The sequence below is a fragment of the Molossus molossus genome, unplaced genomic scaffold (genome assembly GCF_014108415.1).
Source record: "Molossus molossus isolate mMolMol1 unplaced genomic scaffold, mMolMol1.p scaffold_m16_p_4, whole genome shotgun sequence".
Lineage (NCBI taxonomy): Eukaryota > Metazoa > Chordata > Mammalia > Chiroptera > Molossidae > Molossus > Molossus molossus.
The window spans coordinates 70,731,761-70,745,572 of NW_023425377.1; the positions used below are offsets into that span (position 1 = coordinate 70,731,761).

The window sequence follows — 13,812 nt, forward strand, 5'->3', positions numbered from 1 at the left end:
CTCTGGCAGAAGAACTGGGTGGCTGGGGCTGAGTGCACAGGAGGGCTTGCCACCATATAGCCTTGGGTATCTGTTGAATTTAAAGAACTTGATTGGTTCCTGGCTGGTTTGCTCCGTGGTTAGAGCATCAGCTTATACACCAAAGGTCATGAGATTGATTCCCAGTCAAGGGCATGTACCTGGGTTGCAGGTTTGATTCCTGGCCCCTATTGGGGTGCATGCTGGAGGCAACCAATTGATCTGTCTCTCTCACATTGATGTTTCTCTCTCTCTCTCTCTTGCCCTCCCTCCTTCCCTTCCAATCTCTCTAAAAATCAATGAAGGACTTCCGGTCAAGATGGCGGCGTAGGTAAACTCAGTATCGCGTCCTCCCACAACCACATCAAAATTACAACTAAACTACAGAACAACCATCATTCAAAACCACCTGAAATCAAGCTGAATGGAAGTCCTATAATTACAAAATTAAAGAAGCAGCCACATCGAGACTGGTAGGAGGGGTGGGAGCAGGGGATGCTGGTCCCACACCTATGTGTGGTGTATAAAAATCAGGAGGATACTTCGGCTGGGAAGGTCCTCCCTGAGGATTGAGGGGCCCCCGTGTCAGGAAGAGAAGTCCCCATAATTTCTGGCTGTAAAACCAGCAGAAACTGAGGCTCAGGGAGGCTGAGGCGGCTGGAGCCCCAGGCAGCTCCTCTTAAAGGGCCCACACACGGACTTATCAGACTCTCTCCCTCTAAGTTTGGAGGGGAGGCAGCTCAAGGGGGCGCCAGAGACATACAGGGAAGAACTGAGCTGCTTGGCACTGGAGCGAGGGCTGGAGAGGGGGCTTTCTCTGGGACAGACATGCTGTCAGAGGCCTTTGTTCCTTTGGTGAGCCCTTCCCTGGGGCAGCAGACAGCCGCCATATCTGGGACTCCAGCAACCTAGTTCACACTGTTTGCTCCCGCCCTGGTGATTCCCTGAGGCCCTGCCCCACCCAACTTTCAGGCCCACCCAAGCTATTGCCAATTGGTTAACTATAGGATGGGCCTGTCTTGGATCCTGCTTCAGGTTTTCCTAAATTCTCTTAAACAAGCAGCATCTAGTCTCAGCTAGTCCCATACCTCTCGTTAAGTAATACTCAGAAACAAACACAGGGAGGCAGACAAAATGAGGAGACAAAAAAACAGGTCCCAAATGAAAGAACAGAACAAAACCCCAGGAAAAGAACGAAGCAAAATGGAAATAAGCAACCTAACAGATGCTGAGTTCAAAATACTGCTTATAAGGATGCTCAGTGAACTTAGTGAGAACCTCAGCGCTTAGTGAGGGCCTCAAGAACATAAAAAAGGACCAGTCAGAAATGAAGGATGCACAGTCAAAAATGAAGGAGGCACTAACTGAAATAAAGAATAATTTACACAAATTCAATAGTAGAGTAGGTAAAGCCAAGAAGCAGACCATCAGTTTGGAATATAAGGAAACAAAAAACACCCAATCAGAACAGCAAAAAGAAAAAAGAATCCAAAAAAATTAGGTTAGTGTAAGGAGCTTCTGGGACAACTTCAAGCATGCCAACATTAGCATTTTGGGGATGCCAGAAGGAGAAGAGAGAGAACAAGAAATCGAAAACCCTATTTGAAATAGTAATGGCAAAAAACTTCCCTAACTTGGTGAAGGAAACAGACATACATGTCCAGGAAGCACAGAGAGTCCCAAACAAGATGAACCTCAAGAGGCCCACACCAAGACACATCATCATCAAAATGCAAAAGGTTCAAGACAAAGAGAGAATCTTAAAAGCAGCAAGAGAAAAGCAGTTAGTTACCTACAAGGGAGTTCCTATTAGACTGTCAGCTGATTTCTCAAAAGAAACTTTGCAGGCCAGAAGGGAGTGGCAAGAAATATTCAGAGTGATGAAAAGCAAGAATCTACAACCAAGATTACTTTATCCTGCAAAGCAGTCATTTAGAATCGATGGCCATATAAAGAGTTTCCCAGACAAGGAAAAGCTAAAGGAGTTCATCACCACCAAACCAAAATTATATAAAATGTTGAAGGGTCTTCTTGAAGAAAAAGATAAAAAATATGAACAAACAAAATGGCATTGAATACATAGCTATTAACAATTAAATCTACAAATAAAATGAACAAGCAGAACAGAAACATTCTCATAGTTATAGAGAACATTTTGTTGGTTGCCAGATGGGAGAGGGGATGGGGGAATGGGTGAAAAAGGTGAAGAATTAAGAAGTACAAATTGGTTGCTAGACTGACAAACCTCAAAGGGAAGGGGGTTTGGGGGGTGGGAAGAAATAAACCAAAGAACTTATATGCATATATGCATAACCAATGGACACAGACAACAGTGTGGTAAAAGGCAGGAGGGGGACGGGAGTGGGGAGGAGGGGGTCAGTGGGGGAAAAATGAGGAACATCTATAATACATTCAACAATGAAGATATAATTAAAAAAATAAATAAAAATCAATGAAAAAAATAACCTCGGGTGAGGATTAACAACAACAAAAACCTGATTTGGGTACACATGCCATACAATAAAATGAAAATGTTTACTATTTATTAAATAGTAAAATATTTGATATTTAAATAAGTCAAAAGTCACCATTTCAAAACTTGACACCCACAAAACCATCACTATAGTTACAACAGTGGATATTTCTACCACCCCCAAATTGTCTTTGTACCCCTTTGTCAGCCTTTCCTCCCTCCACTTCACCCCCAACCCCAGGCAAAGAGCTGGAACAGAATAAAGTGGCCTGTCCAAGAAAGAATGGTACCTTTCCTTTCATTTATTTATTCAGTCATTTATACCATATGAACTCAGGGCTATTTAATTATTTGGATTAATATGATCCTTAAAATCTCATATCAGATTCCATCATCTTCTCCTAAAAACCTTCCAGAGGCTTCCCTTTATACTTGAGTAAAATCCAAGTGCCTTGCCTACCCATGAGCCCCATACACACTTTTTTTGGCGGTACATGCCCCTAGCGGGAACCAAACCTGGGATTCTCTGGTCCGCAGGCTGACGCTCCACCAGCCAGGGCTCCCGTATACTCTTTTTGTTGTTGTTAATCCTCACCCAGGGATATTTTTCCATTGATTTTGTTTACACAGAGTGGAAGGCCTGGCCCGTGTGGCTCAGTGGTTGAGTACCAACCTTTGCACCAAGAAGTCACCGGTTTGATATCCAGTTAGGGCACATGTCCAGGTTGTGGGCCCGATGCCCAGTAGAGGGCATTCAGGAAGTGGCCAATAGATACTCTCTCTCATGGATATCTCTATCTTCTCTCTTCCTTTCTTTCTAAAATCAATAGAGATAAATTATTAGATAGAGTGGACAGAAAGGAGGGAGAGAAAGAGAGAGAGACAGAGAGAGAGAGAGAGAGAAACATTGATGTAAGAGAGGCACATCAATTGGTTGCCTCCCGCACGACCCCGACCAGGGATGGAACCTGCCTTAACTGGGAATCAAACCCAACGCTCTAACCTCTGAGCCAAACCAGCCAGGGTCCTCATACTCTCTTTACCTGCCTCCTGGTCTTTGTCTGTTTTCCTTGCTCATTTTTGCTTTGGCCCAACTGGCCTTGTTCCAGTCTCTCAATTATGCCACTCCCCTGAAACCACTGTCTTTGTTGGAATATTCCTCACCCTCATCTTTACAGGGCCCCTCTCTGATTGCCCTAAGTAGACTTCTTCCTTCCCCTCAGTTGCTAATCATACCTGGAATGAGACAGAAATTTATTTCTTTGTTTATCATCTATCCTGTTCACTGCTGTATCTGCTGCATTTAGAACATAGTAGATGTTCACCCTGGCCAGTTTGGCTCAGCGGTTGAGCATCGGCCTGTGGACCAGAGAGTCTCGGGTTCAGTTCCTGTTAGGGGCACATGCCACACACACACACACACAAAAGAACATAGTAGATGTTCAATAAACATTTGCTGAATAAATGAAAGTGAGGCTGGAAGAATAAGGTGAGATCCATTCACTTCCTCTGTGATTATAGTCACAATAGCTTGCATCTGAGGCATACATGTGCCAGGTAGTCAGGAGTGCTATATTGTAAGCCTTGGTTCCATTCATCATGTGTAAAATGAAGATGTAAAAGGACCAAGCTCCAAAACTGTTGCAAAGATCAAATGAGTTAACACACACACAAATGATACTCAGCAGACATGCAACAATTATGGTTACTATCATGTGTAAAATGGGCATAACGGCCCTGGCCGGTTTGGCTCAGCGGTTGGAGCATCAGCCTGCGGTACAGAGAGACTCAGGTTCGGCTCCCGCTGAGGGCACGTACCTCGGTTGCAGTTTGTCCCTGGCCCTGGTTGGTTGTGCGGGTGGCAGCCACTCGATGTGTCCCTTTCACATCCATGTTTCTCTCTCTCTCTTCCTCTCTCTCCCTCCCGCTCTATCTGAACAAAAAATGGAAAAATGTCCTCGGGTGAGGATAAAAAAAATAAAAATAAACAAAATGGGCATAACAGTGACCTACTACATAGAATTGTTGTAAGCTCAGAACAGTGTCTGGCACAGTAAAGGGCGATATAAGTGACTGATGCTATCATCACTATCATCATCATCCTCCCACCAAACCGGCCCCCATCTAAAGATGTTTTAATCGAACTTCATTGTTTTTTTGCAAATCCTTTTCCTCGGTATGGTCCTGTGACCTCTGGGTGCTCGCCAGACCCCCGCGCTGATATCTTGGGGCTGCGGATTCAAGCCCTTCAGGACCATGGGCTCTTATCACCCCGCCCACAGGCCTAAACCGCTCGCGGTCTCCATAGAAACCCACCAACCACGGAGGAGTATGACGCCATCCAGACGGACAGGAGCCCCCACCTATCGGGTCAAAGTCATCTCGGCGTGGGGCACAAACGGGACCTCTAACTGGTGCATCCTTGCGGGAAGGCAGGAATACGTCGATAACCGCGGGAGCCGTACCGTACCTACCAATCAAGGTCTGAGGTGGCTGTGATGGACAGGCATAGAGGGAAAAGGCCCCGAGTTCGGGCTTTCACCCAACCAGCGGGCCGCAATCTCGTGAAAGGGCCAATGAGGAGGCGGTGGGGGTGGGGCGAAGAGGCCGGTTGCTCCGGAAGTGGAGGGAGGGGATGAAAATGGCGCCCAGCTCGAAATCGGAGCGGAACAGCGGGGCCGGGAGTGGCGGTGGCGGCACCGGGGGTGCCGGGGGAAAGCGGGCAGCGGGGCGGCGGCGGGAGCATGTTCTCAAGCAGTTGGAGCGGGTCAAGGTGAGGCCCAGAGTCTGGGAGAAGAGCGCCAGAGGGTGCGGAAGAGGGACGAGGGGAGCGGAGGGAGGGAGGGCGTTTGCGGGGTGAGGGGTTGTGGGCGGAGTCCCAGGGTAGGGGGCTCTGAGGGAGGGAGTTGGGCGGTGCCCTGGGGAGAAGGCTTGGATGCGGGGGGCTGTGGGAAGGCTTGGATGGAAGGGTTGGAGGCGGGGCACCGGCGGCCGGGCTGGGATGGAGGGGCCTCTGCAGGAATAAGGAGGAAGGGGGCGATCCAGGGTCAGACTTCTTTTTCAAAACCCTACTACCGTGGCCCCTCCATTACGGAGCCTTCCCGCCCCCTTCAGAGCCCTTGCTACCAGCTTTGCGCTTCCTCCGCTTGGTGTTCCTCTCTGTTGGGCTCTAGCCACACGGGAGCTGGGAGTTCCTGTACCTGCTGCTGCCTCCCCCGCTGAATGGGAGGTAGCTCCCTGGAGAGGGCCTGGTCTTCCCCTTCAGACTGGGAGCCACCTGAACAGGGTTTTTTCTCCCCCGTCAGACTGTAAATTTCCATTGTGCTGGGATCTCTTCCTCATCAGTTTGGGAGCTCTGGGAGGGCAGAATTGTGAATCTGTGGTCAGGTCAGCAGCAATTGGGTCAGGACTGTGTCACTGTGGATAGGGAGTGTGCCTTCTCTGTTAGGCTGGGAGCTCGCTCGGTGAGGACAGGGCTGTGTCTCCTTTTGACTGGAGCTCCCTGGGCAGGGACAGTCTCCACCCTTAGCCTGGGAGCTCCCTGGGCTAGGCCGGGGCTCCACCCTTAGCTTGGAAGCTCCCTGTATGGGTATCCGGGTATCGAGTCTTCCTTGTCAGCCTGGACAGAGCCGGTCCATCAGACTAGGATCTCCTTGAGGGCTGCGCTGTTTCCCCCAAAGGCCGGGGTGCTCCCCAGATAGTGCTCTTTCATGCTAGACTGGGCTTTCTTAAGGGCTAGTGCTGGTCCTCAGATTCTTGGGCTTTGGGTGAGAGTGAAAACGTATGGGGCTAGGAGGGTGGCCTTGGTCCCTAGTGGAGAGGGAGGCTCAAGGGAAGTCCAGCTCATCCATCTCTCCCAGCCGATCCCACCTTCCAGATCTTGGACCACCCTTGATTGTTATGGTTGGCAGGGAGTGGGCCTGCATTCAGTGCTGCCCTACTTTGGGTGAAGGGACTGGGGGCGCTGCAGGTGGCTTCTGCCCTATGGTGCCTCAAGATCTCTGGCCACCCCCCCCCAGATCAGTGGGCAGCTCTCCCCTCGACTCTTCCGGAAGCTGCCACCCAGGGTCTGCGTCTCCCTTAAGAGCATCGTGGATGAGGACTTCCTCTATGCAGGGTGAGGCTAAGGCTGGACAGGGGGTCGGCTGGGTGGGGTGGTGGGCTGGCCTTGACCTGGCCCATCTGCCCTGTTCCCTGCCAGACATATCTTCCTGGGCTTTTCCAAGTGCGGCCGGTACGTTCTGTCCTACACCAGCAGCAGTGGGGACGACGACTTCTCCTTCTACATCTACCACTTGTACTGGTGGGAATTCAACGTGCACAGCAAGCTCAAGATGGTAGGGCCAGGCTCGGTGCCCAACAGTGTGACCCCACCAGATCACGCCACCCCTCTGAGCCTCCGTTTCCTTGTTCATAAAATGGAGATAGTGTGTTCATTGAGTCCTCCTATGGTCAAACCACATGAAATTGCCGTTTATAGACTTGAAAATGGGTAAACAGTGGCAATTTTGTGTGATTCAGCTCAGCATATATAGTCCATAGAACTCAGGTATATACAGATCATAGAACCTCACAGGTTCAGGCCACCTGGGACCCATTAGCTTTGTTGCCACACTGGCTTTAGCCCTGACCTTGACTTTTCGAACCCCCACCCCTAACCCTGCTGGTGGATGCTGTTACCCCAATTTACACATGAGCTCAGTGAGGTGCATGGGTTTCAGGGTGGATGAAGCTTGGAAACCAAGTCCCCTGTCTGGCCCAGTCCCCTCGTTTGGGCCAAGGCTCCTGTGGACTACGTCTAGTCCTGGGTCCAGCCTTCCTGTTTTCCCCATTTGTGAGGGCTGCCTCCCTATCCTGTTCTCAGGAAGGCAGAGGGCTGCAGGCTGCAGGCTGCTTGGGACTCCCTGGCCTGAGATACCACCAGAGGGGTGCTCCTGCCAGCCTCAATTCCAACCCAGCATTGTGCAGCCTCAGGTGTGTTCCTGTGGGCCCCAGCTCACTTTGATCCCACACTGACACAAATGTTGCTGCTCAGATCCGGCAGGTGCGGCTCTTCCAGGATGAGGAGATCTACAGTGACCTGTACCTGACCGTGTGTGAATGGCCCAGCGATGCCTCCAAGGTCATCGTCTTTGGCTTCAAGTGAGACTCAGGGATGGGGAGGCTGAGGTTGGCTAGGGGAGGGCACATGGGGCAGGCAGCTGAGGCTGTGCTGGCTCCTAGTACCCGCTCAGCCAATGGGATGCTCATGAACATGATGATGATGAGTGACGAGAACCACCGTGACATCTACATCAGCACAGTGGCTGTGCCACCTCCAGGCCGCTGTTCCGCCTGCCAGGAAGCCAGCCGGGCCCATCCAGGTGAGGGGCTGGGGTCATTCAGAGCTCAGGCCACCTGCGTCCCTACTCTAAGGTGGCATCTGAGTCCATGGGCATGTGTTGCTGCAGGTGACCCAAGTGCACAGTGCCTGCGACACGGTTTCATGCTGCATACCAAGTACCAGGTGGTGTACCCCTTCCCCACCTTCCAGCCTGCCTTCCAGCTCAAGAAGGACCAGGTGGTACTGCTCAACACCAGCTACTCCCTCGTGGCTTGTGCTGTCTCAGTCCACTCGGCAGGTAGGCTGATGACAGTTGTAGCATTTGCTGTTGGCCCTGCAAGGTCGGTCCTTTCACCATCCCATATGACAGAAGAGACTGAGGCTTGGCGAGGTGCCTCATCCAAGGTTACACTGCCATAAAGTGGGAGTGATAGGATTGAAACCCAGCCTTACCCCAGCAGTGTCCTCTAGAACTTTCCGTGGGGCTGGGATGTTCCAAATCTGTCCACTACAGCTGCCATCAGTAGAAACATGAATGGCTTATGTGACCAAGGAACTGAGTGTTTGATCATCTAATTTTAGTTAAGTTTAGTTTCAAGTCACATTTGGCCAGCAGCTACCACGTTGGACCACATAGTACTGCCTTCTCTTCAACAGGAGAAATGTGAATTCAGAATTTTAGGGAGTGGTGAGTGGACAGATGGCCCTCTTACAGATATTTGGTAATCAGAAATGCCATGGAAAATCAGAAGGTGATGTCCCTTGACAGAGTGGCAAACATTAGGAAGCTGGATAATGCCACTGGCTGGTGGCTAAATGGATCCCTGGGAGCTTTCCCTCCTGCTCTGCCAGGGCCACATGGCAACAGAGTGTGACTTAGGCCCAGTAGCCCTGTGCCTAAGCATGTTCAAGGCTGTAATGGTGGGAGCTGGGGCCACCTGGTATCCATTTCTGGGGATGTGGGAGGCAGACTAAGGTGGACATGTCCCTCAGATCAGCAGAACCAGTGAGAGCTCCAGCATCCTGTCCAGGGAGCATGTCTCAAACGCAAAAGAAATACAAGATCTATAACCGAGTAACACACATAAGTTAAAAATATGTTTCAATTTTGCAAGAATATAAATAAAAAGATGCCCATTATGTTAAAAGGGTTGCCCCTGGGGTTGGAGGGCTCTAGGCATGAAGAGAGGACTAAATGTCTAAAACAGAGTCCACAGGCCTAGCGGGTTTGGCTCAGCAGTTAGAGTATTGGCCTGCAGACCAGAGAGTCCCGAGTTCAATTTCCGCTAAGGGCACATACCTTAGTATCAGTTTGTCCCCTCCCCACCTTGGGGTCGTGTAGGTGGCAGCCACTCAATGTGTCTCTTTCACATCAGTGTTTCTCTCTCTCTTCCTTCTCTCTCCCACTCTATCTGAAGATAAATGCAAAAATGTCCTCGGGTGAGGATTTTAAAAATAAATAAATAAATAAAACAGTGTCCGCAGGCGCGATCTCCCTCACACCTTTCCCTTTCCACTCCTCTTCCCCGCAGGCGTATTACCTTTGCCTTTCTCTCCTAAGCTCCAAGGGCCCTTGTTTCCTGAGCCTATGCAGCCCAGCTGCTCACTTCTACTTCTGTAACTTTCTGAATAAACTTTCTCTTTGAATTTGAAAAAATAAAATAAAACAGAGCCCACAGACTATCCAGGACAAGGGCACCTTCTGTCTAGACCCATCAGGGACCTCCTACCCCTGCTTTGGTCACCTGTGCCCATGTGGGTGAGGCCCTGCCCCTCGTTGAGCTGCAGTCCCCTAATGAGCCTGTCTGGATGGCTGATGCTCCCTGCCCTCACAGCCGTGGGTCCTGTTAGGAAGGACCACATCAGACGGGACTCAGCCATGTGCACCCAGCCTAGAGGAGGGGCACTGTCACTGATGTCTAACACCCATCTCACAGGAGGAGGGTATTTACAGAAGGAGAGTTTTGACGTGGCCACTTTACATTTTCATTTCCCTCACCCTCAGAAGTGTCACCACTCTGGTGGACTGGAGTGCATTGGTGGACTCAAATTATCTCTTAGTGTGGTCTTGGACAAATTTCTCTGAACCAAGAACCACCCCACCCTTAACCCCCATTGCGTGTGGGGGGCCCACAGGAGGCAATGCAGGTTGGGCGTAAGGCTGGGCCATGGTGCTGCTTAGTTCAGTGAGTGTGGAGGGGCTCTATCATCCTGAATCCATATTCCCTAGAGGAGGGTGTGGCCCTAGTCAGGCAGACATAGAGGCTGGGCATTTGGCCAGGCTTTGCCTGCACCGGTCTGGCTTACATTGGGGAGGATGGAGTGTAGTAAACTTCGAAACTTATATGGCTTTTTTTTTAATCCTCACCCGAGGGTATGTTTTATTTGTTTGTTTAATGTTTTTATTGTCCTCACTGGTTTGGCTCAGGGTTAGAGCGTTGGCCTGAGGACTGAAGGGTCTTGGGTTCGATTCTTGGTCAAGGGCACGTTACCTGGGTTGCAGGCTCCATCCCCAGTCCCAGTTGGATCCTGTGGGAGGCAACCAATCGATGTGTCTCTCACATTGATGTCTCTTTCTCTTTCTTCCTCCTCTTCACTCTATCTAAAAATAAGTGGAAAAATATTCTTGATGAGGATTAGCCAAAAAAAAAAAAAGTTTTTATTGATTTTAGAGAGAGAGAGGAAGGGAGGAGGAAGAAACATTGAGAAACATCAATTGGCTGCCTCCCACATACCCCCTACTGTCGATTGAGACCCAGGCATGTGCCCTGAATGGAACTGAGCCAGTGACCTTTCTGTGTACTGTATGTAGGATACCCAACCAACTGGCCAGGGCCCAAGGATATATTTTTATTGATTTTAGAGAGAGGAGGGTGGGGGGAGAGAGAGAGAAACATCGATGTGAGAGAGATGCATCAGTTGGTTGCCTCTTGCACCGCATGTGCCTCGTAGGGGCCAGGGATCAAACCTGCAACCCAGGTACGTGCCCTTGACCAGAAATTGAACCCACAATCCTTTGGTGCACAGGCTGACTCTAACCACTGAGCAACTCTGGCCAGGGCCAAAAGCAGGGATTTTTTTCTGTCTTATTCACTCTTGTGTCCTCTGTTTGTGGCATACAGTAGACACTCAAGAATAAGGTTAGAATGAATGTTTTTGTGTGTGCACACATATAAGAAGACTTTTCTCTTCTGTGTGTTTCATACAGATCATTTAGCATAGACTTTTTAGAACCCCCCCCAGGGTGGAGGACAGTCCTGGACTTGAGCTCTTTTATTGACACTGCTCCCCTTATCCCACCCCCCACACACTACATCTCTTTTTATATTCCAGGTGATAGCAGCTTCTGCCAAATCCTGTATGACCATACCACCTACCCCCCAGCCCCTCCCACCCCCCCTGGGCCCCAGAGCCCAGAGTTGCCCCCAGTCCTCCATAGCTTCTGCCCCGAGGCAGCCCCAACCCGTCCCTCTGAGGTCCCTGAGCCCTCACCTGCCATTGCCAAAGCCAAGGAGTTTGTGGCCGACATCTTCCGCAGGGCCAAAGAGGCCAAGGGTGGGACCTCAGAGGAAGCTCGGCCACCCTCCTGCATGGGGCCCTTGGGCAGCTGCTGCCGCCCAACCTCTGAGCCTCTAGTCCCAGGTGGGGAGGTGGCACCCCGGGACAGCCCCCCTGCAGCAGAGGAGCCAGCCCCTGAGCCTGGCTATGTCAACTACACCAAGCTGTATTACGTGCTGGGGTCCGGCGAAGGGACAGAGCCAGAGGATGGTGAGCAGGGAGTCCACCCAGCAAATATGGCCCTAGGCATGGGAGGCTGGCCCAGAGTGGGCCTTAGGCCTTCCACTGCCCCATCCCCATTTCCTGCCCCTTCAGAGTTCGAGGATGACAAGATCTCCCTGCCCTTTGTGGTGACTGATCTACGTGGCCGCAGTCTGAGGCCCATGCGGGAGCGGGCTTCTGTCCAGGTAGGTGCTGGCAGCAGACTGGACAAGGGGCAGCCCCAAGGAGCCTGCTGGGGTGGTAGTTGGCACAATCCTTCTGCCCCTCCACCTGCTGCCCACAGGGTCAGTACCTGACAGTGGAGCAGCTCACGCTGGACTTCGAGTATGTCATCAATGAAGTTATCCGCCATGATGCCACCTGGGGCCACCAGTTCTGTTCCTTCAGCGACTATGACATTGTCATCCTGGAGGTGGGTCCAGAAGTGGGACAAAGCAAGTCCAGGGCCTATCTGCTTGGAGGGTCACCCTCAATAGCTGTCACCATCCACTCATCCCCCAGGTCTGCCCCGAAACCAACCAGGTCCTGATTAACATCGGGCTGCTGCTCCTGGCCTTCCCATCACCAACTGAGGAAGGGCAGCTCCGGTGAGTGGGCAGGGACCTTGCCTTTGCCCAGTAGGGAGGCCACACTCAGACCCTTCAGTGTGGGGGAGTAGGGATGTGAGACTCTCTCTGCCTCCCAAACCTGGATCAGGCACTCTGTTACTGCTCCAAAGACAAAACCCCCTTGGGGTAGCCTGGGTCCTAGGCTCAGGGACATGGTGGTCCTACCCCTTTTTCTTCTGTTTCTTGCCCCTCCTGGAGACCAAAGACCTATCACACTAGCCTCAAGGTGGCGTGGGACCTCAACACGGGCATCTTCGTGACAGTCAGTGTGGGTGATCTCACTGAGGTCAAAGGGCAGACCAGGTAAGGCTGGGCTGGGACCAGGGCCCCAGGATGGGTGGCCAGAGTGATGAGAGCCCTCACTCTCTTGCCCTCAGTGGCAGTGTCTGGAGCTCGTACCGCAAGAGCTGTGTGGACATGGTCATGAAGTGGCTGGTGCCGGAGAGCAGTGGCCGCTACGTCAACAGGATGACTAACGAGGCACTGCACAAAGGTGGGCCCTGTGACCCAATGATAAGAGGACAGAGGTCATTGTCCCAGTGCCAGGCCAGGCCCGGAGTAGACACTGACTCCTATTTTGTGAATAGGCGAGCACGCTGGCTGTGTTAGTGGATGCTGTGGAGTTGGGGTGAGGGGAGGGCAGCCTACCCAGGCATGTCTGAAGGCCAGCTCAGAGAGGGCCTGGTAGGTGTGGCACCTGAAGACCCCCAGCCAGTTGCGCATTCATTCAGCAGACATTTATTGGGTGGCCGCAGGCGGGAGACAGAGATAATACAGCAGAGTCCCTGCCTTCCAGAAACTTCTGGGCCCAAATCAGGTCTAGGGAAGAGGCAGGCTTCTCCCACAACTGAGCCTGCGGAGACTTTATGGTCTGTCCCAACCCTTCCCTACAGGGTGCTCACTGAAGGTTCTGGCGGACAGTGAGCGATACACATGGATTGTGCTGTGAGGGTCTGGCCGGCCTGGACACTGACTCCAACTACCTCCGCGGCCTGGGAGCTGGCCGCCTTCTGGCAGTCTCTTCTTGGCTGGCCAGCAGGCCGCACAACGACCGCCACTAGTGTTAGGCTGTGGGAAGGGGGCTGGGCGGGGCAGCCCCTGGTGGCCTGAGAGTCTGGATGCTTTTTATTTATGCCTATTTAAGTTGGGAAGGGGCAGAGGGAGGGAGTCCTCTGTCTAACCAGCCTTGAGTGCCTGCCTTCATCCTGGGCTGGGCATGGGCCTTTGCTCCTTGTGTATTTTCCCCTTCCCAGGCTACAGGTGTGGACATTGCCCCCTTGGGAGGCTGAATAGACCGATACCTGCCCCCAGCCTCCCCTACCTGAGGTGGCAAACATCGTGGTCATCCCCCCCTATTATTTCTCTTCATGTAATAAATGTTTTATTTCTGAACCTCACTGAGTTCCCTTTACTCCATCAGGGCAACTGGAGCCCCCAGCCCCCCCAAGGCCCTTGAGTCAGCAGTAGCCAAATATCACAGCGGAATTTATTGTTTTAAGAAAGACTACAAAAAGGTAGAAAACGCTTGGCACACTAGACTACCACACTTTCACTGCTGGGAGGGGAGGCCAGAGGGCGTGGAGGGGAGTGGGCGGCCACCCCAAAAGCTT

At 51.7% G+C, this 13,812-nt stretch overlaps 1 protein-coding gene across 1 annotated transcript; it reads left to right on the forward strand.

Moving 5' to 3' along the window:
* Positions 1-5,099: 5,099 nt before the first annotated feature.
* On the forward strand, positions 5,100-13,599 carry DCAF15 (DDB1 and CUL4 associated factor 15). The gene is made up of 13 exons (XM_036241023.1): positions 5,100-5,264; positions 6,511-6,608; positions 6,693-6,828; positions 7,527-7,633; positions 7,715-7,854; positions 7,942-8,112; positions 11,148-11,582; positions 11,688-11,779; positions 11,878-12,006; positions 12,096-12,181; positions 12,401-12,505; positions 12,580-12,695; positions 13,096-13,599. The coding sequence occupies exons 1-13, from the start codon at positions 5,127-5,129 to the stop codon at positions 13,149-13,151; spliced, it is 1,809 nt and encodes a 602-aa protein (XP_036096916.1). The 5' UTR covers positions 5,100-5,126; the 3' UTR covers positions 13,152-13,599.
* The last annotated feature ends 213 nt before the right edge of the window (positions 13,600-13,812 follow it).